General features: G+C 37.9%; 2 protein-coding genes across 3 annotated transcripts in view; both read right to left on the reverse strand.

Moving 5' to 3' along the window:
* The window catches only part of ADAD1 (adenosine deaminase domain containing 1 (testis-specific)), a 99,078-nt gene that overhangs the window by 49,140 nt on the left and 25,743 nt on the right, over positions 1-24,195 (reverse strand). For both annotated transcript variants that reach the window (XM_006881047.1, XM_006881046.1), the window contains exon 5: positions 8,672-8,797. In XM_006881047.1, coding sequence (XP_006881109.1) covers positions 8,672-8,797 — 126 coding nt within the window. The remainder of the gene's footprint in view (positions 1-8,671; positions 8,798-24,195) is intronic.
* On the reverse strand, positions 13,057-15,095 carry LOC102843460 (heat shock cognate 71 kDa protein-like). The gene is made up of 2 exons (XM_006881045.1): positions 14,532-15,095; positions 13,057-14,421 (listed from the first exon to the last, which is right to left on the reverse strand). The coding sequence occupies exons 1-2, from the start codon at positions 15,093-15,095 to the stop codon at positions 13,057-13,059; spliced, it is 1,929 nt and encodes a 642-aa protein (XP_006881107.1).

A 24,195-nucleotide genomic window follows, 5' to 3' on the forward strand; every position in this document is an offset into this window, starting at 1 on the left:
CCAACTGACTGGAAGAGATCTATATTTGTTCCCATTCCAAAGAAAGGTGACCCAACTGAGTGTGGAAACTACAGAACAGTGTCATTGATTTCACACACAAGCAAGATTCTACTGAAGATTATCCAACAACGATTAGAACAGCACATCAGCGGAGAATTGCCAGAAGTCCAGGCTGGGTTTAGAAGGGGTCGTGGTACTAGGGATATTGGTGCTTTAGGGCTGTTGTGCATAGGGTCGCTATGAGTCGAAAACGACTCGACGGCACATAACAACAACAACAACATAATAAATCAATAGAAAAACTAATTTATGTCTATTTAGAAAAATGTAAAGTTCTGTAATATCTCAAATATAAAATCAGATTAACTTACGTTACACCATCTCTATTTTTACATCAATCAAGAGAATGATAAAGAATATTCTTGGCTTTCAAATAACTATTTCTTTTACATCTAGATTACATTAATTTGCAAGGCTTCTATCTAGTTGTTGCTAGGTACTGATGAGCTGGGTCTGATCAATAGTAACCCTATAAATAATAAATCTGAACCCTGCCCTATCCTGTGATATACTGACACTTCTTGACACACTACAGCTCCTTGCAGCAGTCATTTTGTTAGTACACCTGGCTGAGGTTCTTCCTCTCTTTCACTGACCCTCCCCATTTCCAAGCATGATGCCCCTCTCCAACTAACATACCCAAAGTATATTAGATGAAGCTTTATCATCTTTACCTCCAAGGAGCACTCTGGCTGCTCTTTCTCCAAGATATATCTGTTATTTTGGCAGTCTGTTGGATATTCAGTACTGTTCTCCAACACCACAGCTCAAAGGAATCAATTCTTCTGTAATTCACTGTCCACCTCTCAGATGTGATCGGAAAGTGCATGGCTTGAATCAGATGTACCTTAGTCCTGAAACTGACATTACTGTCCATGACTTCAAACTTTACCAGTGCAGTATGTCTCATGATTTTTTTGACTGCTGGTACCAGGGATGCTGACCGTAAACTGAAGTAAGAAAATTTTCAACAATGTCAATCTTTTCTCCATTATCATGATGTTGACTATCAGTCTAGGAGTTAGAATTTTTGTTTTCTTGACATTGAGATACAATCCATATTGAAATCTGTATTCTTCAATCTTTCACAGTGCTTCAAGTCCTACTCACTTTCAGTAAGCAAGGTTGTGCCATTTGCATAACACATTGTTGATTAAGTCTTCTTCTCATCTTGATGTCACATTCTTCCTCAAAGAGTCCAGCTTCTTGAATAAATTTCCCAGCATACAGAGTAAGTATGGAGAAAAGATGCAATGTTAACATACTCCTTAATTTAAAACCATGTAGTATTCCCTTGTTCTATTAGAACAGCAGCCTTTTTGTCTAGGTATAGGTTTTGCATCAGCACAATTAACTGTTCTTTTCGATGTCAGCCATAACTCACTATGATCCACAATAAAGCATAGACAGACATTCTTCTAGTATTCTTTACTTTTATCCAGGATCCATCTGCCATCAGCAATGGTATTTCTGGTGGCACAGTCTCTCCTAAATCCTTTTTAACAGAGTTGCAGTTTCTTACTTACATACTGTTCTTGCCATTTTTGAATGATCTTCAGCTCTTTGCTTGCATGTGATATTGATGATACTGTTTGATAGTTCCCACACTCTGTTGTATCACCTTTCTCGGAAATGGGAACAAACAAGGATCTCTCTCATTCAGTCAGCCGGCCAGCTGTCTTCCAAATTTCCTCACAGAGACTGGTGAGCATGTTCAGCGCTGCATCTGTTAGTTTAAACATGTCAGTTGCTATTCCATTGATTCCTAAGGCCTTATTTTTTGCCAGTGTCTTCACTGCAGCTTCAACTTCTTTGTTCATTATGGCTGACCTTTACTCATATGGTACTTCCTGAATTTTTTAGTGCCAGTTAATTACTTTTGGCATAGTGGTTCTGTATAGTTTCCTTCACCATCTTTTAGTGCTTCCTAGGTTGTTCAACATACTGTTCATTGCATCCTTCAGTATGGCAACTTAGGCTTAAATTTGTTTTGCAGTACTCTCAGTTTGAGAAATAGAGAGTGAGTTCTTCCCTTTTTTTATTCTCTACATCCAATTATATTATTTTGCTTTGACTTCAAGAGCTGTTTCTGAAATCTGCTCAGCATTTTTACTTTGACATCCTTCCCCTTTGTTTTTTGGCTTCTTGACACACCAGTGCAATTTTCAGTCTCCTCAGACATTCTTTTAGGTTTCTTCTTACTGCTCTAGCTTTCCAATGACCTTATGTTCTCTTCATGGATATCCTTGATGTCATCCCACAATTCATCTGGTTTCTAATCAATGGTGTTTAATGCTTCAAACTTAACTGATTCTGGAATTCAGGTAGAATAGAATGAAGATCATATTTTGGTTCTCGTGGACTTGTTTTAATTTCAGTTTCAATTTGAACTTGCACATGAGCAATTGATGGTTAAAGAATCACTGGAAAAGCACAAGATCAGCAAATTTCTGTCTTAAGAACACTGTTTATATACAGTGTTTATATGTTTTTATCAATAGACTTGATTTATTAATAAAGTTATACTTTCTTCCTCTACTCTATTATATCTTTTCTTTTGCAGAAATAAGAATACTTTTTCTAAGAGTTTTGTCCCTGTCAACTTACTTTTTGATAATTCTATTTCTTTCCTTTAAATTCAATGTTAAAATACAAACTGGCAGTCTCTTTTATTACATCCGAAAGGGTGACCCAACAGAGTGTGGAAACTATAGGACAATATCGTTGATTTCACATGCAAGCAAGATTCTGCTGAAGACTATCCAAAGATGGCTGGAACAGCACATCAGCAGATAACTGCCAGAAGTCTAGGCTGGGTTTAGAAGGGGTCGTGGTACTAGGGATATTGTAGCTAATGTCAGATGGATATTGGCTGAAAGCAGGGAGTACCAGATGAATGTCTATCTGTGTTTCATTGATTATGCAAAGGCATTTGACTGTGTGGACCATAACAAACGGTGGCTAACTCTGAGAAGAACGGGAATCCCAGAACACTTGATCGTGCTAATGAGAAACTTATACTTGGACGAAGAGGCAGTCATCAGAACAGAGCAAGGAAACACTGCATGGTTCAAAATAGGGAAGGGTATACGCCAGGGATGTGTCCTGTCTCCATACCTTTTCAATCTGTATGCAGAACAGATCATCTGGGAGGCTGGGCTCTATGAGGAGAAATGTGGCATCAGGATTGGTGGAAGATCTATCAACAATCTGCGTTATGCAGATGACACAACCCTGCTTGCTGAAACTGAGGAGGACCTGAAGCGCTTGCTGCGGAGGGTCAAGGACTGCAGCCTCCAATATGAATTGAGGCTTGAACCAATTGGCAGCATCAGGATGGATGGTGAAGAGATTGAGATTGTTCACAGCTTTAGTCTGCTTGGCTCCACAATCAACACTCTTGGCACCAGCAGCCAGGAAATTAAAAGACATATTGCAATGGGAAAGTCTGCTGTTAGGGACCTCTCTGAAGTACTCAAGAGCAACGGTGTGTCTCTGGAGACTAAGGTGTGTCTGGTACAGGCCATGGTCTCTGCAATCACTTGTTATGCGTCAGAGAGCTGGAGAATGACGAGGGAGGACAGAAGGAGAATTGAAGCTTTTGAGCTTTGCTGTTAGAGAAGAGTGCTGAGGGTGCCATGAACTGCTAAGAAAACAAACAGATTTATCCTGGAGAGGGTTAAACCCGGCTGCATCTTGGAGGCAAGGATTCTGAGACTTCATCTGGCATACTTTGGTCATGTTGTAAGGAGACCGGTCCTTGGAGAAAGACATCATGCTTGGGAGGGTGGAGGGCAGGCACAGGAGGGGAAGGCCCTCTGGGACATGGATTGATTTGGTGACTGGGCCAATCGGGATGAGTGTGTCAGAGACAGTGAGATTGGCACAGGACAGAGCACAGTTTAGAGCTGTTGTACATAGGGTTGCTCTGAGTCACAAGTGACTCGACAGCATATAACAACAACAACAAAAAATATGGAACTTTCTGTAACTCAGTTATAAGCTCATTGTTTGACTTCCAAATAGTCTCCTCTGACTATTTTATTTTACTTCTGTGCTAATGGTTTCAAAAAATCTCCAGCATTAGTGTTTCAAAGTTCAGGTTCACATCTATAACTAAAGAACTTTTATTAATTCAACAAATATTTTGGAGGTTCATTAGGTGATATAGGAGATGACAGAGAAAGTGGTACGTTAAGCTGTGTTTGACTAAGGTACACCTGATCCAGGCCATGGTCTTTGCAATTATTTGCCATGCATAAGAGAGCTGGACAATGAATAAAAATAGAATTGATGCCTCTGAGTTGTAGTGTTGGAGTATTGAACATATATACCATGGACTACCAGGAGACCAAATAGGTCTGTCTTGGAGAGGGCAAACCAAGTTTCTCCTTGGAGGCAATGATTTTGAGGTTCTATCTCACATATTTTGGGCAAGTGGCCAGGAGGGACCAGTCCTTGGAGAAGGACATCATGCTTGGGAGGGTGGAGGGACAGTGCAGGAGAGGAAGTCCCCAGATGAGATGGACTGACACAGTAGTTGCGGCAGTGGGATTAGGTGTGTCAGTAAGACTGGCTCAGGATAGGGCAGGGTTCAGAACTATTGTAGGGGCATGATGAGTCCCAGACAACTGGATGGCATATAACAGCAACATCAAGTTGTACTTTCAGGAAGGTTCTAGGAGGAGAAGAAAGAAGGGAAAAAAAGACCAAACCAACCACAAACTGTGATGTTCTCTGAATATGGGACTGATGGAAATAATGAGGGCAAGTTTACCTCAAAAAAAGTATGACTAGTTGCTGATTTCCTCCCTAAGCAGCTGAAGTTTAAGCTTCAACACGAGTGAGCAACATAAGGAGAGGGCAAAAGAATCAGAATGTGCAGGCCCTAGGTGAGGGAGAAGGGATAAAAATGATATGGTGTAAATTAAAGATAGATAAAGTAGTTTAACTATGGTAAGGAGTTTTTAAATTATATTAAAGAGCTATGGGGATGGTAATGGAAGAAAAAGAAATCTTGATTTACATTTTAAGATCACTCCTCTATGTGGAGAATATTATCTGGTAGCTTTTACCTGACACAATGCACAATTTTAAATGTTTGGGAAAATGGCATAGTGGCTGGAAAAGGAAATGATGTGTGCCAGTAATGGAGAAGGCAGAGCAACAAGTGGGTAAACCAGGGAAGCATAAAAAATGCAAAGTGTAGCAAACTGTTTTTAATGTTCTGGAAGTTGAATCAATAAGTAATACTAAAGCTTCTACTACTTTGCAACAAGGAGGCAGAGCAAGGCAGCATTGGTTAGAGCAGTTACTAGAGGAAAAAAAATCAAAGCAATACCAACATGCTAAACTGAAGAGTGGACACAAATGGATATTCAGTTTTTTAATTAAGTGTGAATTTAAAGTTAAGTAAATAATGATTCTGTCCTTGCTTTAAAGGATTGTTTCCTTGGTTTTAAGATTTAAAGTTTGAGAAGTCAGACTTTGTAGAATACTGGAGAACTGAAAGCAAAAATACATTATTCAGGGATACTTAGGTAAAGACTCTGGTTTTGTCAGTGTGAACCTATAAATATGGAAGTTGATTCAAGAACTAGGTGTCTGTAATCCTTCCTATCAATGGGACTGCACAGTGTCAGTGTGACTCTTTAAATTACTTATTCACAGCTTCCTCTGAGTCAGTTCAGACTTGAAGTCACACACTTCGTTGGGTTTTTAAGACTTAAATCACATGGGAGTAGAATGCCCCATCTTCCTCCCGTGGAGTTACTGGTAGATCAGAACTGCCACGGGAGCAATGAAGTACAACAAGTTACACCACCAGAGTTCCCTAAATTTTGGAATGGTGATTTAAAAATCTGAGTTAAAAAGGCAATTATGAGGGAGCTCTAGTGGCCTAGTCACAAGAAGCTGCATTGCAATCCCAATGGCATGTGGTTCAAATCCACCAGATGCTCTGCTGGAGGAAGGGCAATCTTCTCCAGTGCTAGTCAGGTCCAATTCGATGATCCACAATAAGGAGGGAAAAAAAGAAAGAAAGGCAATGATGTAAACTACAATAGCTTCCGGAGAAGAGTTTGATAATGATGAGAAAAGCAAAGATTTCAGAATTCACTACCTTGAGAGGAAATGGAATACGAATTTAAAAATGAGATTAGCCATTTTTTAAGATCCTTTCTCCACTGTAACAGTCTAGAAGAGTGATACACATATATATATATACTCACTGCCACAGAGTCAGTTCTGATTCTTAGGGTTTCTGAAGCCGTAAACTGTAGCAAGAAAAGACTGCCCGTCTTTCCTCCATGTGAGCAGCTAGTGGATTTGAACAGAGAGAGACCATGTGGTGTTTGGGTTAGCAGCACAACTGCCTATAGACTACCATGCCAGAGCTCCCTGATATAAATATAGGAAGTGTATGTTGCAAGAAAAAAAAAATTGGGGCCTGATAGCCTTTGAGATTTAAATAATCTAAATAATTACCTCTTTTAGTGGCAATAAAAGACTATAGGGCAAGATTATTAGTTGAAAGCAGGGATAAGAGTGTGTGTATGGTATATGAGAATACAGAAAAAGGCTGAAACAGTCATCAAAAGAATGAGTACAAGTAATACTATTAAAGGTTAGCTGGCCTGTAAGGGGTGCCTATATAATGTTTATGAAAATGTAATTTAAGTATGCAATGATTTTTGTCAATTATTTTAGGGTTATTCACTTAATTTTTCTCAACTCATTTACACTTTTCTGGAGTCAAATTCATTATTCTCATACATGCTCTTCTTAACTCATCTTCACATAAGCTTACAGCTTCCCTGTATATCTGCGCACAGCTTTCTTATTGAAATTATGCCATTTAAACAGTTCTACTTCCTTATATTTTCTATTTTTAAAAAAATCACAGTATAACTTCAATTCCAACACACAGCGGCCTTATAGGACATAATTCTGCCCCACAGCTTCTAAGATTGTAAATATTTGCAGAAATAGACTGCTACTTTTCTCTCCTGGGTTAGAGACTAAGGTTCAAACCACTAAACTTTTGGTTATCAGTCAAGCGCCTTAATCTCTTGAGACACCAGAGCTGCTATTTTTCTGGTCTTGTGTACTATTTAGTCAGAGCCAACCCACAGTTGACCCTCCGGAGAGTTTTCAGAGACTACTGTAAATCACATAGGGAAAAGCTGCTACTCCAGGCTTATGCAGCGGCTAGTGAACTACATGCCTTAAGAGTTGACAATACAGTTTCTTCTCACTAGGCTACCAGTGTTTCCTCCCATTTTCTATTATTCTTCTATTTATACTCAAAGGTACACTGTTTAGATTAATTAGCTATTTCATGGGAGAATGATGGGCAATCTCCTCTTATGTCATTTACAACCTTTGAAAACCTACTGGAGGGGTTTTTTCCTGTTTTTTTTTTTTTTGTCATTCTTTCATTCTAGGATGTTTTCCTTTCCCTTAGCAAAGCCTTAGTAACCCCTAAATTTTCAGTGTAAGTATTATTTCTCCTAATCCTATCAGGTTGTTTTTATAAATTTCCACTGATTTTTAGGTAACAGTAAATTATCTTTAAATTTTATCATCATAGGCTATCAATTGATAAAAAATTCTCTTCTCTCCCCACTTACATCTTGAGAATTTCTTAAGAGTCAGAACCAACCCCAAATCATATTTGCACCACCTATAAGATCTAATATGGTAATGAGCATGGAGCTCTGGTGGCCTAGTGGCAAGTAGCTGCAACTACAATCCCAGAGGTGCACGGTTTGAATCCACCAGATGCTCTGCCGGGGAAGGAGGGACAATCTCCTCCTGTACCAGTCAGATCTGATTTGACGGTACATGCACACAAAAATAATAAAATTTAAAAAAAATTTTAAATTAAAAAAAATACTTTTAATTACCAGTCCAGAATACCAAAGACAATAAATAAAAGAGAAAATGTACTTAATGATGTTTGGAAGGGCAGAGGGTCAACAAAGAAAAGAAGACCCAGGCAGACTGCCAACTGACTGCCACAACAGGCTCTAACGTGTCAGGAAGTGTGATGATAGCACAGGACAGGACCAGGTTTAGATCTGTTGTTCATGGGTTTGCTATGGAATCATACTTGACTCTATAGCACCTAACAACAACAACAATGCAACATCATAACCCCCATTAAAAAAACCTCAAACAGTAACAGGATAAAAACTCAAGAGGTTTAAAATTTTCTACATTGTAAGTTTTTCTTACATGAAAATGTTCTTTTTTTATTTTTGAGACTAATAACATTTTTGAGTCTCATAATTGAGACTTCTTCTCAATGCTTGATGCTAATTATTGTATTTCAGGATGCTGGTTGGTGGTTCCAACAGGGTTATGGTTTAAGATTTTTTACCATTCTTAAGATGTCTATTCTAAAGTGGTCTTGATTAATATAGTTTACCTCTACATTTGAAAATGTTGTAAAATTTTGTGTTTAGTAACACCTACCCAATATAAAAGGTCACGTTAACTCAATTCAGTACCATGTAAACAGGGACAATCAAGTAAGATACTACTGTCGTTAATATATATAGTTAATATATAATCTATAAACTACCACATCCCAAATATTTGAACTTACCTCTTTCAATTATAAAAGCAGCCAATGAGTTGCTACATTTAAGGTATTCTGGATGATTAGAAATTAGTTGATTAAATGTCTGTTTGACAATCTGTGAAATCTTTGCATACTGAATCTGTCTCCCTTCTAGGAAAAAAAACACACAAAACAAATCAAGAGCAATTATGAATTTGAAAAACACTGTGCTCTCAGAAGCTTATTACTTTTACTCCTACCTTAAAATCTAGTCAATAATTTACATAAATATGTAAGAGGAAAAAAGGGATAATTCTAAAAGAACACAAATACCTGATGTTTCAGTAACTGTGTCTTAGTATTGCATACTAGAGCATAATTGGTTTATATCTCTTGAATGAATTTGGTTAAATAAGATTGCTGTTATGTGCCCTTGAGTCAGAATCAACTCATAGTTGACCCTTCATTGTGGATTCAAAGGCTGTAAATCACACAAGAAATGATCATCTGTCTTTCTTCCACAGAGTTGCTAGTGTATAGGAAGTTTTCTTTTGGGTTAGTAACACAACTCCTTACCACTCACATGAGAGAGATACAGGATAATTCATTATGTGTAGTAATGTTCTTTCACTTAAAGGTGGCCAAATGTCTCACTAAATTCCTGTCGTTTTCTCTAACCATTGTGACAAAGAAAATCAGTTCAATTTTTTTAAAAAATGAGTTGTACAGTTTTCCCTTTTTTTGCAACAGCAGTTCAAGAATTACACATAGACAAGTCTACTTCTTTAAATACTATCAGTTTATAGACATTGTGAGAAACAATCTATACATATAAACATGTAACTGAGACATACTAAAACACTTTTTTCCCCATTTACTTAGTCTTGCACATCATTCAAAGGCAGCATATTATGGTTGACTCATTCTTCTTAATGGCACCAGAAAATGAATGCAATGCACCATAATTTATTTAACCATGTCCTATATGGTATTATTTTGTATGCTATGATATATAAAATGTACACTGTAATCTGTACAGACAGGAAATCTATGTGTGTGACAAGGACATATTTTGCTACAGATTAAAAAGGTTGTATACAGATTATCATAAAGTACATTTTGGAAGTTAACAATATATACTAATATTACTCTTGACCTTAATTTCCTATTAAAATAAAGAATATTGTCAATGTAATCAAATGTTACCTACTCAGTATGTATGTTTTTTCAAAATGTTAATAATTATAAAAATTATTATTTTTGTGTGTGGGTGTATCCTCAAATTGGATCTGACTGGTACAGGAAATTGCCCCTCTTTCTCCAGCAAAGCATCTGGTGGATTTGAACCATGTACCTCTGGGACTGCAGGGCAGCTTCTTGCCACTAGGACACTAGAGCTCTCTTCAGTATGTATCGTATTAGTTTGCAAGTGACAGAGTAAGAGGCAAGTGTAATTCTATTTCCAGACATGACATATGTGCTGACTGTTGAGGAAATAAAATAACTAAGTATGAGATGAAACTTCAATACAAGATAACATCCATTGCCTTCATTTTTTTGAGTGCAAGTTGCTAATTCCAAATAATATTTGTAACATGGGAAACATTATCTTCAGAGCCAAAATATCATTAATTTTAAAAAAGATCTCTTCTTACCATACAAACTGTCAAAGAATAGAAATCTCTTCTTGTCCATCATTTATTTTTTTACTTGCAAGGATTGAAAATATATTTACATAATTACTGAGCATATTTATAAATCACAATTAAATTGCAAAGCACAAATACCTTCTAGAACCTAATGCAACCAGAGTATAGATGAGGAGTCCATTAGCCACTACATCTCCCAGAGTGCAATATTTAAACATTTCAGGTTTAACAACAGAAGTAATCTTACAAGACATAATTCTCCTTATTTCTATAGGTTTAGGTTTGATCTGGGTAAGGCAGATGAAAGCTCAAATATCACAGTTGTTTTATTACACAAACAATACCATCTTTCTAATTAAATTTTTTATTTTCCTATATTTTCTGTTTATTAAGTGATCAACTAATGCCAATAACTCATGGTTAAGGATACACAATATTTTAAGCAGAAAGATTAAGTAGGAGGAAGTCATTTACTAAGCTAGAGGAAGAATTTTAGCAGGTAAGAAGATCAAGGCCCTCAGAAAAGAACCAATGGAAAGCTTCAGTGTTAAGGAAGCTGCTGGAAACTTTTAAAAACTAGCAGCATGAATGACTGCCACCTAAAATACCTATGTCACTAGAAGGACCCTACTTTCAAATATGGTTTTCAATAAAGAAGAGCTATCAAACTTTCTCATCAGGTAGTGAAGAGATGACTAAGGTAACTACATAACTCATCATCCTAAACTGGAATAGGTTTTAAAGTAGAAAGGAGTCTCATTATGACAAAAGTTTTAAACTAGTACATAACACCACTAAGATTAATTTTCACTTTCAGGCCTATAGAGCTATTGCTTCAAGTGTATATGTTGTTGTTGTTGTAGTGTACCTTCCAGTTGGAACCAACCAATAGCTGACCCTCTGGTGGGTTTTCAGAGGCACTTAATCGCATGGGAGGAGACTGCCCATCTTCCTCCAGCGGTGCAGCTGGTAGCCTCGAACTGCGTGCCTTCAGTACTGTAGTGCAGCTTCTTGCCACTAGGACACCTCCCTCAAAAGGGTATTTTATACCTAGAACAGTGATTGTGATCACTTAAGACAGGGCTAAGAAATCTGTTGAGAATCTCTCATGACTGTATGGCTGGTTCCAACTTATAGGACTCTCCATCAAATTTCCTAGGCTGCAAATTTTAACAGGAGAAGATAGCCCATCATTCTGCTATGAAGCTAGTGGTGCACAGCTCACCCTTTGGGTAAGCAGTGCAAATCACTACAGACAATGCCACGAGATATCCCTGTTGCTGCAAGAGGGTTAAAAAAAAGCTGTTTTTACTTCGCTTATATGTCAACACTAAAAATAATTATATCCTCTCTCCTGGAAAAGAAAAAAAAGGTGTCTAAAATTTAGTGTACCGTTCACTGAGAAATAGTAGAAGAATATTAAAACTAATTAGCATGGAGTATGTATAGCACTCTGCAGTAATTTTATAATTATCCAATATTTCTATTATAGCCCATCATGTAAATCAATGATGCAAAGGTGAAATGGTAAGCATATTCATCTTTGCTGTATCACACCTAGATATTACTTTATGAAATATATCTAGATTATAAGCATAACCTCATTGTTATAAAGTCAGAAATTACCTACAGCTGATACTGCAACTGATTTTGAGTGGCTGTGACTCAGCTGGGAGATGGACCATCTGTCTCTCTAAGAGCTGTTGTTGGATTCAAACCTCCAGAGGTGTAGGCTCTGGGTTAAAGCACTCTGAATACTAGGTCTCCAGAACTTTTTTAGATTACAAGTAAAGTTATATGTCAGATGTGATCATTAACTCAAAAAAAGGAGCATAAGTTTCTAGACCTTAAGACATTCAAAACAGAATCAACTGGTATAAAAAGTGTTGGAGTCATTTAAAACACTAAAATAGGCTTTAAATTTTGCTAAATTCCAGTTAGCTGTGTGTTGATTTTTTTCTTCACTTTCTGTCAATGCTGAATATTTCAGGAAACTATTGACTGTGATCAAAGAGTGAGTGTAATTTGGAGCTAGAGGTAGGACAAATTTCTGTTAAATTGGGAAAATTGTTTCAGATTTAATCTATTTAACACTGCAAAGAAACAGTAGACCCAGTCATTAACCACTGAAAATTTTATTCAAGAATACTGTTAAAGGTTGAGAATTATTAATTCCTTGAGAAGTAACAATAAAGTATCATAAAATATTCAATTACGTATAAAATTTCTAAATTCAAGTTTTATAAACAAATATCTCACTTTTCCCTATATTCTTAGCAAGCTGTTGTTGTTACGTGCCACTGGGACACCCACGACTCATGACGACCCTACATATCTACACTACAGATTTGAGACTGACTCAAGATAGGGCAAGTTTCAGAGCATTCTTAGCAGAGATTATTTTTAATTGAGGAAAAAAAAATAATGACAAAGGTACAATAAAAGAGGTAACTGTCATAAAAGTTATATAAATAGTTTACATGGTAAAACCATACCAAAGCAATTTAGCGTAAGTATAAAACATTTTTGTTTTTTTGGGGGTTTTTTTTGTGCCAATTTTAAATACATCTTTATTTGAGACATTGCATTCTGCACTTACAATACAGTGATAATAAAGTGCAATGTTAATTCCTTTCCCTCTACACATTCCATATTCAAGTATTGAGAATGCACAGAAATTTAGTCTAGCAGTTTAGACTTTTCAACTGCAGTGTGCTACAAATTTGGGTCCTTCAAAATTTAACTGTGGGACAATGAATGCTATAAAGTATGCAGATTGGTTTAGTCAACCTCTTCAATGGTGGGTCCAGAAGAGGCACCACCAGATGGAGGAGCTCCACCACCAGGGAAGTCACCAGGCATGCCTCCAGCACTCTGGTACAGCTTGGTGATGATGGGGTTGCAGACCTTCTCTAGTTCCTTCTGCTGATGCTCAAATTCCTCCTTTTCTGCAGTCTGATTCTTATCAAGCCAGTTGATAATTTCATTGCACTGGTCAAGGATCTTCTGCTTGTCCTCATCATTGATCTTGCCTTGAAGCTTTTCATCTTCAACTGTTGCTTTCATATTAAATGCATAAGACTCAAGGGAATTCTTAGAAGACACCTTATCTCTTTGCTTCTCATCTTCAGCTTTGTACTTCTCAGCCTCCTGGACCATTCGTTCAATGTCTTCCTTACTCAAGCGGCCCTTATCATTGGTGATGGTAATCTTGTTTTCTTTCCCAGTGCTCTTGTCAACAGCAGAAACATTAAGGATACCATTGACATCAATATCAAATGTGACTTCAATCTGAGGAACACCACGAGGTGCAGGTGGTATCCCAGTGAGCTCAAACTTGCCAAGCAGGTTGTTATCTTTGGTCATGGCACGCTCACCTTCATAAACCTGAATAAGTACACCAGGCTGGTTGTCAGAGTAGGTTGTAAAAGTTTGCATCTGCTTGGTAGGAATGGTTGTGTTCCTCTTGATGAGGACAGTCATGACTCCACCAGCAGTGTCAATACCAAGAGAAAGTGGAGTGACATCCAGGAGCAGCAAATCATGAACATTTTCAGATTTGTCTCCAGAGAGAATGGCCGCCTGGACAGCTGCACCATAAGCAACAGCCTCATCTGGGTTGATGCTCTTGTTTAACTCCTTTCCATTGAAGAAATCCTGAAGAAGCTTCTGAATCTTGGGAATTCTGGTAGAACCACCCACCAGGACAATATCATGGATCTGTGACTTGTCTAGCTTAGCATCCCTCAGAGCTTTCTCCACAGGGTCCAGAGCGCCACGGAAAAGATCAGCATTCAATTCTTCAAAGCGGGCTCGGGTAATGGAAGTATAGAAGTCGATTCCCTCATACAGTGAATCTATCTCAATACTGGCCTGGGTGCTGGAAGAAAGTGTGCGCTTTGCACATTCACAAGCAGTGCGGAGGCGTCTGACAGCCCTCTTGTTTTCACTGATGTCTTTCTTATGTTTGCGCTTGAACTCTGCAATGAAATGGTTGACCATTCTGTTGTCACAGTCTTCTCCACCCAAGTGGGTGTCTCCAGCTGTAGACTTGACCTCAAATATCCCATCTTCAATAGTGAGGATTGACACATCAAAAGTGCCACCTCCTAAGTCAAAGATGAGCATGTTCCTTTCAGCACCCACCTTTTGTGTTTCATTGATTATGCAAAGGCTTTTGTGTGGATCACAACAAACTGTGGCTGACTCTGAGAAGAATGGGAATCCGGGAACACTTAATTGTGCTAATGCAAAACCTTTTTGTCCAGACCATAAGCAATAGCAGCAGCAGTTGGCTCATTGATGATTCGGAGGGCATTGAGGCCAGCAATGGTTCCAGCATCTTTGGTAGCCTGGCACTGAGAGTCACTGAAGTAGGCTGGTACAGTGACAACAGCATTGGTAACAGTCTTCCCAAGGTAGGCTTCTGCAATTTCCTTCATCTTTGTGAGAACCATAGAGGACACCTCCTCTGGATAGAAACTTTTGGTCTCTCCTTTATATTCTACTTGGACCTTGGGCCTGCCTGCATCGTTCACCACCATGAAGGGCCAGTGTTTCATATCAGACTGCACAACAGCATCATCAAATCTTCGTCCAATGAGACGTTTGGCATCCAATGCTGTGTTAGTAGGATTCATTGCAACTTGATTCTTTGCCGCATCGCCAATCAGTCGTTCGGTATCGGTAAATGCGACATAGCTTGGCGTGGTCCGGTTGCCTTGATCATTTGCAATGATCTCCACTTTCCCATGCTGGAAGACCCCTACACAGGAGTAGGTGGTGCCAAGATCAATGCCAACCGCAGGGCCCTTGGACATGGTTGCTCAAGTCCTCCGCTTCGCTAAATAGTATAAAACGTTTTAAAGCAACGAAGTTGTTATATTGGACCCAGTAATTCCTCTTCTCAACTTTTTCTGGTACAGTGACTCTGTGTATTCCCTCTACCTTTTTTGATGTTTTCTGGGTCATTCAATATATTGCCCATATCATCTTTCAACATTGTGACATGAGGCTTAAATATTTTTTTTCAGTTCTTTCAGCTTCAGAAATGCAGACCGAGTTCCTCCCTTTTTATTCTTCAATTCCAGCTCTTTGCACATTCTAATACTTTGCTTTGTCCTCCAGAAATGCCCTTTGAATTTGATTCTTAAGCTCTTTTCCTTCCACCTGTTTTCCTTTAGATTTGGCTTCTCGATGTTCCATTGCAATCTTAAGCGTCTCTTCTGACATCCACTTCTATTTTTTCTTTCTCTTGTTTTTGCAGTGACCTTTTGCTTTCTTCATAGATGATACCTTTGATATCATCCCAAAACACAGCTGGTCTTCAATCACAGGTGTTCAAGGCCTCAAATCTATTCTTAAGATGATCGTGAAATTCCATTGGAATTGATTCAAGATCATGTCTTGGTTCCTGTGGAGTGATTTTCATTTTCTTCTACCTCAATTTGAACCTGTATATGAGTAAATAATGGCTTAGTTTTGACTGCTGATATTGAGCTTCTCCAAAGATTTCTTCCACACATGTAGTCAATCTGATTTCTATGCAGTCCATTGGGTGAAATCCATGTGTAAAGTCATTCTTTTGTGTCTTCCAGAAAAAGTATTTGCAATAAAGAAATCATTGTAAATACAAAATTTAATCATTCTATTTTCAGACTAATTTCTACCACCAAGCCCATATTTTCTAACTATTGTTCCATCTGCACTATTTCCTACTTTTGCATTCCAGTCACCAATTATCATTAACGCATCCTGATTGTGTTTGGTCAATTTCAGAATGCAAAATTTGGTAAAAATTCTCAATTTCTTCCTCTTTGGCACAAGATGTAGGAGGATATACATGACTAATAGGTTAACCAGTCTTCCTTATATGTATATGGCATTATCCTATCACTCGCAATATTGTATTTCAGTATAGAACTTGATATTGACTTTTGGACTATGAATGCAACACCGTTCTTCTTCTTTCACTCCCTGCATAGTATATCATATGATTATCTGATTCCAAGTGGCCATAGCTGGTCTATCGCATCTTGCTAATGCCTAGTATGTCGATATTCATAAGCTTCATTTCACTTTTAACAAGTTCCAGTTTTCCAATATTGAAGCTACAGACATTCTATGTACCAATTGTGAAACAATGTTTGTTGTTGATTTTCCTCATTTCAACTGACTTTCAAACTGGGCTCTACCACTACACAACTGTAACTATCAGCTTTGGTTAATGTTAATACTGAAAAATTTCAGAAGTATCACATGAACAGCAGCCAATGATAATAGAAGATAAAGTAGAAGTTGCATTGAAGGCACTGGCAAAAAATAAGGCCCCAGGAATTGATAGGATACCAACTGACTTGTTTAAATTGAGAGATGCAGCCTTGGATGCACTCACCAGTCTATGCCAGGAAATCTGCAGGACAGCTGCCTGGAAACAGATTATAAGAAGCCCATATTTATTCCCATTCCCAAGAAAGGTGATTCAACTAAATGTGGAAATTATTGACTATCATTGATAGAATATGCAAGCAAAATACTGCTGAAGATCATTCAAAAATGACTAGAACAGTACATAGATAGGGAACTGCCAGAAGTTCAAGTGATATTTAGAAGAGGTTCATGCCACAAGGGGTATCATTGTTGATGCCAGATGGATCCTGGCTGAAAGGAAGGAATACCAGAAAAATGTCTATTTGTGCTTTATAGACTGTGCAAAGGCATTTCACTGTGTGGATCATGACAGAGTACTTGATTGTGCTCATGAGGAACCTATATGTGGATCAAGAGGCTATTGTGTGAATGGAGTGGGGGAGCACTGTACAGTTTGAAATTGGGAAGGGAGTGCATCAGGGTTGCAGTCTGTCTCCATATCTGTTTAATCTATATGCTGAGCAAATTATGCAAGAAACTGGACTCTATGAAGAGGAATGTGGCATCAGGATTAGAGGGAGACTCATCAATAACCTGCCTTATAACACAACCTTGCTTGTTGAAAGTTTAAGCACTTGTTGCAGAAGATCAAGAAATACAGTCTTCAGTGTGTATTGCCTCTCAATATCAAGAAAACAAAGATTCTTACCACTGGACCAATAGGCAGTGTCATCATGGGTGGAGATGGAAACTATCGACAGCTTCATCTTGCTTGGATCCACAATTAACACCTTTGGAATGAGCAATCAGGAAATAAGGAGACACACTGCAGTGGGAAAATCTGCAGTTAGGAACCTTTCCAAATAATTAAGGAGTAAGGATGTCAATTTGAGAACTAACGTGCATCTGCTTCAGGTCATAGTCTTTCCAATTTCTAGCTATGCATCTGAGACCTGGACAATGAATAAGGATAACAGAAAAAGAATTGATGCCGTTGAGCTGTGGTGCTGGAGAAGAGCACTGAACAGCCCATGGATGGCCAAGAGAATGAATAGATATGTCTTGGAGAGAGTGCAGCTGGAGTGCTCTTTGGAGGCAAGAATGATGAGGCTTTGACTCACATACTTTGAACATATTGCCAGGAGGTGCTATTCCTTGGAGAGGGACATGGTGTTGGGAAGGATGGAAGTTCGGCGAAAGAGAGGAAGACCCTCAACCATGTGATTGACAAAGCAATTGTTGCAATTGGGCTCTTGTGTGTCATAAGGTGTGAGGATGGTGCAAGATAGAATTAGTTTCCTATCTTTTGTTCATAGGGTTGCTATGAGTTGTACTCGACTTGAAGGCTCCTAACAACAAATAACAATTCCTATTCTAGGAATCTGTGCTCGAATCGATGACACATAACAACAACAACATTCTAGGAATCTATAAAAAAAAAGGTCTGTGGGAAAAGATTTATGCTAAAGATATTACTTACAATAGTAAAAAAACCTAGAAACCTAAATCATTAATACTGGTTTAATGGTAAAATATATTACAGTATATTCTCATGAAGGAATTTTTAAAAAATTTTTGTGCTTGAATCATGTACATAGCTGTTTTTTGCTCCCTCTCTCCACTCACTAGACTCAATAACCTCATGATATTCACCCTCATCTCAGACCCCTGCCCTTTCCTATTGGTATATCCAAACACACCTCACTAGTTATCCCTGTTTTTACAATAATGGTCTTATACAGAATTTGTTCATATGTACCTGGGTTAGTTCACTCAGCATAATGCTCTCTAACCTCTCCCATGTTACATAATATTTTCCAAATACATTGTTCCTGAGTGCTGCTTAGTATCCCACTGTGTAAATGTACCACAGTTTCTCAATCCAGTTGTTTGCTGATGGATATTTGGACTGTTTCCATGTTTTTGCTATTGTGAATAATGCTGCTATGAGCATCAGTGTACAAATCTCCATTTGCATCATAGTTCTGTTTTCCTTGGGGTATATTCTTAGCGATGATGTAACTAAGTCAGATAAAATCTCTTACGTTCAGCTTTCTGAGGACACACCAAACTGCCTTCCACAGTGGTTGTACCATTTAACAGTTCTACCAAAAGTGTATGGGAGTTCGTTATCTCCCTGCATCCTCTCCAACATTTATTGCTTGTTTTCCTGTTAAACTTTGTTATTGCTACTGGCGTGAGATGGTACCTCGCTGTGGTTTTGATTTGCATCTCTCTTATTATCGATAATTTTGAGCATTTCTTCATGTGTCTTTTTAAATTTTTTTTTATTGGTTTGCTTACTAAGTTCACATACATTGTGTTTCACAATATTTTTCATTCATGTTGTATTTTATACATTCTCATGCCTTATTTTATAAAATTAATTACTATTGGATCTTGCCCACCATTACAATTGGATCTTTTCACCCAGATGATGGAATAATTTTTAAAGCGTAATATTCATGTTAAATGAGTATGTAAAACTGTACATATTTATTTCTATTTGTTTACTGACATATATTTTATATTCCATATTTAGTGAATTATATACACATATATCAGACTCTAGAACATGAAAAGTTAAACATGTGAAGGTATCAATCATGCAGAATAAGATGAAGTGCTGTTAAAAAGCTTAAGAGTCACATTTGATGAGTAGAGGAAGGGGTAGGTAAAGGAAATAGGAAAGAGCTGTACTGTTCTGTATCTGAACTTTTTAATTAACCAGTGCAAAATAAAGTATTAAAAAATAAGTCTTGAAAAAAGCTCAATATTAATTATGTTAAAGAATTAAAGGAGTAGAACAGAAAAAATAGATGTTAAAATGACCAATGTGATGGGATATCTATAGTAAATAAAAAATTCTGCTTCATGGCTCCACATTGCCTAGAAAAATCCCTGGAAAAAAATATTTTTTTTTAATTGGTTTGCTTACAAAGTTCATATACGTTGTGTTTTACACTATTCTTTATTCACATAATGTTTCATACAATCACTAGCATGCATTATTTTATAAAATTAATGACCACTGGCTTTTCACATCATTATCCTGTCTTTTTGCCAGTATTCTTTCCATTTGCTTTCCCACCTCCAACCACCCATCAAACTGTGCAGCCCTGTGGTTTCACCCATACCGATCCTCTCCACTCTGCTTCCTCTCCTCATCCTCCCTTGAGTTCCCATATATGTTTTACTAGTTATCCTTCTATTTTTTCCATATTGGTTTTAAGCAGCATTTGTCTTTATTAGTTCACTTAGCATAATGCTCTCCACCCTCTCCCAAGTTACACAATATTTTTTGAAATTGTTGCTCCTGAGTGCTGCACAGTATTTCACTGTGTGAATGTACTAGAATTTCTCAATCTTTTTGGCTGTGACTGGACATCTAGGTGGTTTCCACGTTCTTGCAATACTGAATAATGCTATGAACAAACATTAGTTGTCAAATCTCCATTTTGTGTCTCAGTTCTAATTTCCTTGGGAGAACTCTCAAACACTATTGGTGGGACTGTAAAATGGTGCAGCCACTTTGGAACACAGTTTGGCGTTTCCTCAAAAGGTTCAACACTGAAACTCCATGTGACCCAGCTATTCAACTACTAGGACTATACCATCCCCAATTTTTTTTAAAAAAAGAGAGTTTATTTACTGACAGAATGGAGATCATTACTGCAGGCCTCAGGAGGTATAGTGGTTAAAACATTTGGTTTCTAACCAAAAAGTCAGTTGTTTGTACCCATCACCTGCTCCACAGAAGAAAGCTATGGCGGTGTTCTTCCATAAATATTTTTAGCCTTGGAAACCCTATCAGGCAGTTCTACTCTGTCCTACAGAGTTGTAGCATTTGGAAAGGGCTCAGAACAAAAACAAAACAAAACAAAAAAAAAAGGTTTTCTACTACTATTAAACTGTTGCTGTAATGTGCCCTTGAGTTGAGAACAACTTATAGCAACACTATAAAGATGTGGAACCTGTCCTATCTTGCACCATCCTCATCATCTCTGGCATAACAGAGTCTATCTTCTCAATGTGAAATAGTTTTTTTATGATTCACACAGTCAAATGCCTTTATATTCTCCATAAAACAAAAACATATTATTCTGGTATTCTCTGTTTTCATGCAAGATTCATTTGATATCTGCATTAATATTCCTTATGACATGATCTCTTCTAAACCCAGCTTCAACTTCTGGTAGTTCAACAGACTACTGAGTAGTCAACAGGCTTTTCCAGCCATTTTTTATGATCTTCAGCAATACTTTGCTTGCACATGATAGTAAGTAATATTGTTTTTCAATTTCCACATTCTGTTGGATCAATTTTCTTGGAATGGGAACAAGTATGGACCTCTTCCAATCCATTGGCCAAGTAGCTGTCTTCAAATTTCCTGGACAGACTGGTAAGCACGTCCAGGGTTGCATTTATTAACAGAAACATGTTAACTGGAATCCCATGTAATTCTGGGGCTTTATTTTGCGCCAGTGCCTTCAGTACAGCTTGAAATTTTTCCTTTATCACCACCAACTCTTAATCACATGCTGTTGTTGTTGCTGACAGCCATCAAGTCGAGTACAACTCATAGTGACCCTAAGAGCAAAAGGCCTGGATGCTTTCTATAACTATTGTCATTTCTCCAAGTTCATAGAGTTCCCACAGGCATGTGGTTTGTGAAGTGGATGCTGCTCCTGCTTCCAAATCTGCTTTACATCCAGGAGCTCCACCAAACACTGTCCACCCACTAAGCAGTCGTTACAGCATTTGATCCCCAATGGCATAAGGTTTAGCTTCACAGCAAACCTTTCTATAACTATCATCATTTCTCCAAATTCATAGAATTTCCAGAGGCATGCATGTGGTTTAGAAGTGGATACCACTACTGCTTACAAACCTGAATCAATCTGCAAGTTCCACCAAACACTGTCCATGATAGGTAGCAAACTGTGGTATTTAACACATGTATGGCCCAGTTGTTCATCATCACAGTAACTCCAATCTACTTCAATAGAGCAAAAAGGAAGACCACTGCTATAGGACTTAAAAGAATGGTCACCCCTAAATCAATTAACATTTGGCCTTAGGGCTGCAGCCCTTGGACTCTGAGCTAGAGACCCCCCAATCCATTTGACGAGTCCAATCAGCTGACACCCACTTGGGGATGAAAATAAAGCCAAAATAACCCTGAACATAAGTGACACTCAACAAGATGCGAGCAGCCATCATTCAGCATAAGGCCAATTAACATGCTAGTTCTTGAAATATTTGTGCCAACCAATTCTTTCTGGTATTGTGAATGTGTATTTATTCTGTTAAATTGTTGCTGTTAAGTGCCATCAAGTTGCTTGCTACTCATAGCGACCCTATGTACAACAGCTCTAAACTGTTCTGTCCTGTGCCAATCTCACTGTTTCTGACACATTCATCCCAATTACCCCAGTCACTGCATCAATCCATCTTCTAGAGGGCCTTCTCCTCCTGCGCCTGCCCTCCACCCTCCCAAGCATGATGTCCTTCTCCAAGGACTGGTCTCTCCTTACAACATGACCAAAGTATGTCAGACGAGGCCTCAGAATCCTTGCCTCCAAGGAGCAGCCTGGTTGGGATCATTAGACTATTTTAGTCTAACCAGAAAGAAAAGGATATAAGGTCAAGTATAATCTCTCTACCCTGTATAGGTGACTCAACAGAAAATGCTCAGGAATTTGATAGGCTTTGAATCTTGTTTTTAAAAAAGGTTGACAACTCCTACATTTAGCTATAAATTATCTTTTTTTGCTTAACAATCGTATTTTATTGCTTTATTCATGTGGTGCTTTTGCAAGGCACTGTGTGGCATGAACTAGAAAACTTGGAATGACTTGTGAAGAAACCTTTGGAATGACACATGAAGGATGATATGCAAAGTCATTCTGTCAATGTAATTCATCACAATAACAAAGCAAAGAACAAGAACCACATGATCCTATCAATTGATACAGAAAAGGCCTTTGACAAAAATCCAACACTGTTTCCTGATTAAAACAATGAGCAAAATAGGATTAGAGGGAAATTTCTTCGACATAGTAAAAAGTATATTCGCAAACTCGAGAGCCAATATTGTTCTCAATAGAGAGAAGTTAAAGGTATTGCCTTTAAGAAAAGGAACTAGGCAAGGATGCCCACTATCACATCTTTTATTCAATATAGTACTGGAAGTCTTAACAATAAGACAAGAGAAGGAAGTAAAGAGTATCCAAGTTGGCAAAGAGGAGGTAAAATTATCTCTCTATGCAGATGATGATAGTATACTTAGAAAACCCTAAAGACTCAGCAAGAAAACTATTGGACATAGATGCCCAATTTAACAAAATGGCAGGATACAAGAGCAACATAAAAACTCAGTTGGCTTTCTCTACAGTGACAAAGAGAATACAGAGCTGAAGCTAAGGAAAACAATATCCTTCACAATAGCTAATCACAAGTTTAAAGACTTAGGAGTAAATCTAACCAGAAGCACAAAGGATGTATTCAAAGAAAATTACAAAACATTACTACAAGAAACAAAAGGAGACTTTGAGAAGCGGAAAAATATCCCTTGCTCATGGATAGGAAGACTCAATATTGTGAAAATGGCAATATTACCAAAGGCAATTTACACATTCAATGCAATCCGAACACAAATACCAATTCCATTCTCTGATGAGATGGAAAAGGCAATCTCCAGCCCCAAATAAGCAAAGCACTCCTTAAAAATATAAACAAGGGTGGGAGACATCTCACTCCCTGATTTCAAACCCTACTACACTGCCATGGTGGTCAAGACAGCATGGTACTGGTATAGTGACAGATACATAGAAGTATGGAATAGAATTGAGAACATGGAAATCAGCCCATCTACATATGGTCAACTGATTTTTGACAAGGAGATAAAATCAGTTAAGTGGAGAAATGACAGCCTTTTTAACAAATGGTGTTGGCAAAACTGGAAAAGCATCTGCAAAAGACTCAAGCAAGATCCACACCTCACTCCATATACAAAAACCAACTCAAAATGGATCAAGGACTGCTTCAACAATTCAGATCCTCCCAGAAGAGCCATGGGTGAGCATTAACATTACTGGTAAGTATATTCATTTTCTCCTGGACACAAGAGCCTATTATTTGGTCCTAAAAACCTTCTGAGGTCCCAAATCTTCTCACAATTTCTTAGTTGTTGGGATTTACGAAAAACCTCATAAGCAGTTCCTTACTTCACCTCTGCCTTGCATGCAGACTTCCGAGCTATAAAACAACCCAGTGGTAGATGGAATCTGGTCCAGGACTTAATAAATGATGTAGTTGAGCTTCTACATCTTGTGGTTCCTAACCTTTACAAAGTGCTAGTCAATAAACCTTTTATTTTAAGAACTACCTTCCCTCTGTAACTTGATTTGTGCCACTGTTAGAACCTCTACTTAGAATATTATTGCTTTTACAATAGCAATAAGACAAGAGAAGGGAATAAAAGGTATCCAAATAGGCAACGAGGAGGTAAAATTATCCCTCTATGCTGATGACATGATAGTATACTTA

This window comes from Elephantulus edwardii, unplaced genomic scaffold (genome assembly GCF_000299155.1).
Source record: "Elephantulus edwardii isolate Elephantulus edwardi_28Jun2011 unplaced genomic scaffold, EleEdw1.0 scaffold00012, whole genome shotgun sequence".
Taxonomy (NCBI): domain Eukaryota; kingdom Metazoa; phylum Chordata; class Mammalia; order Macroscelidea; family Macroscelididae; genus Elephantulus; species Elephantulus edwardii.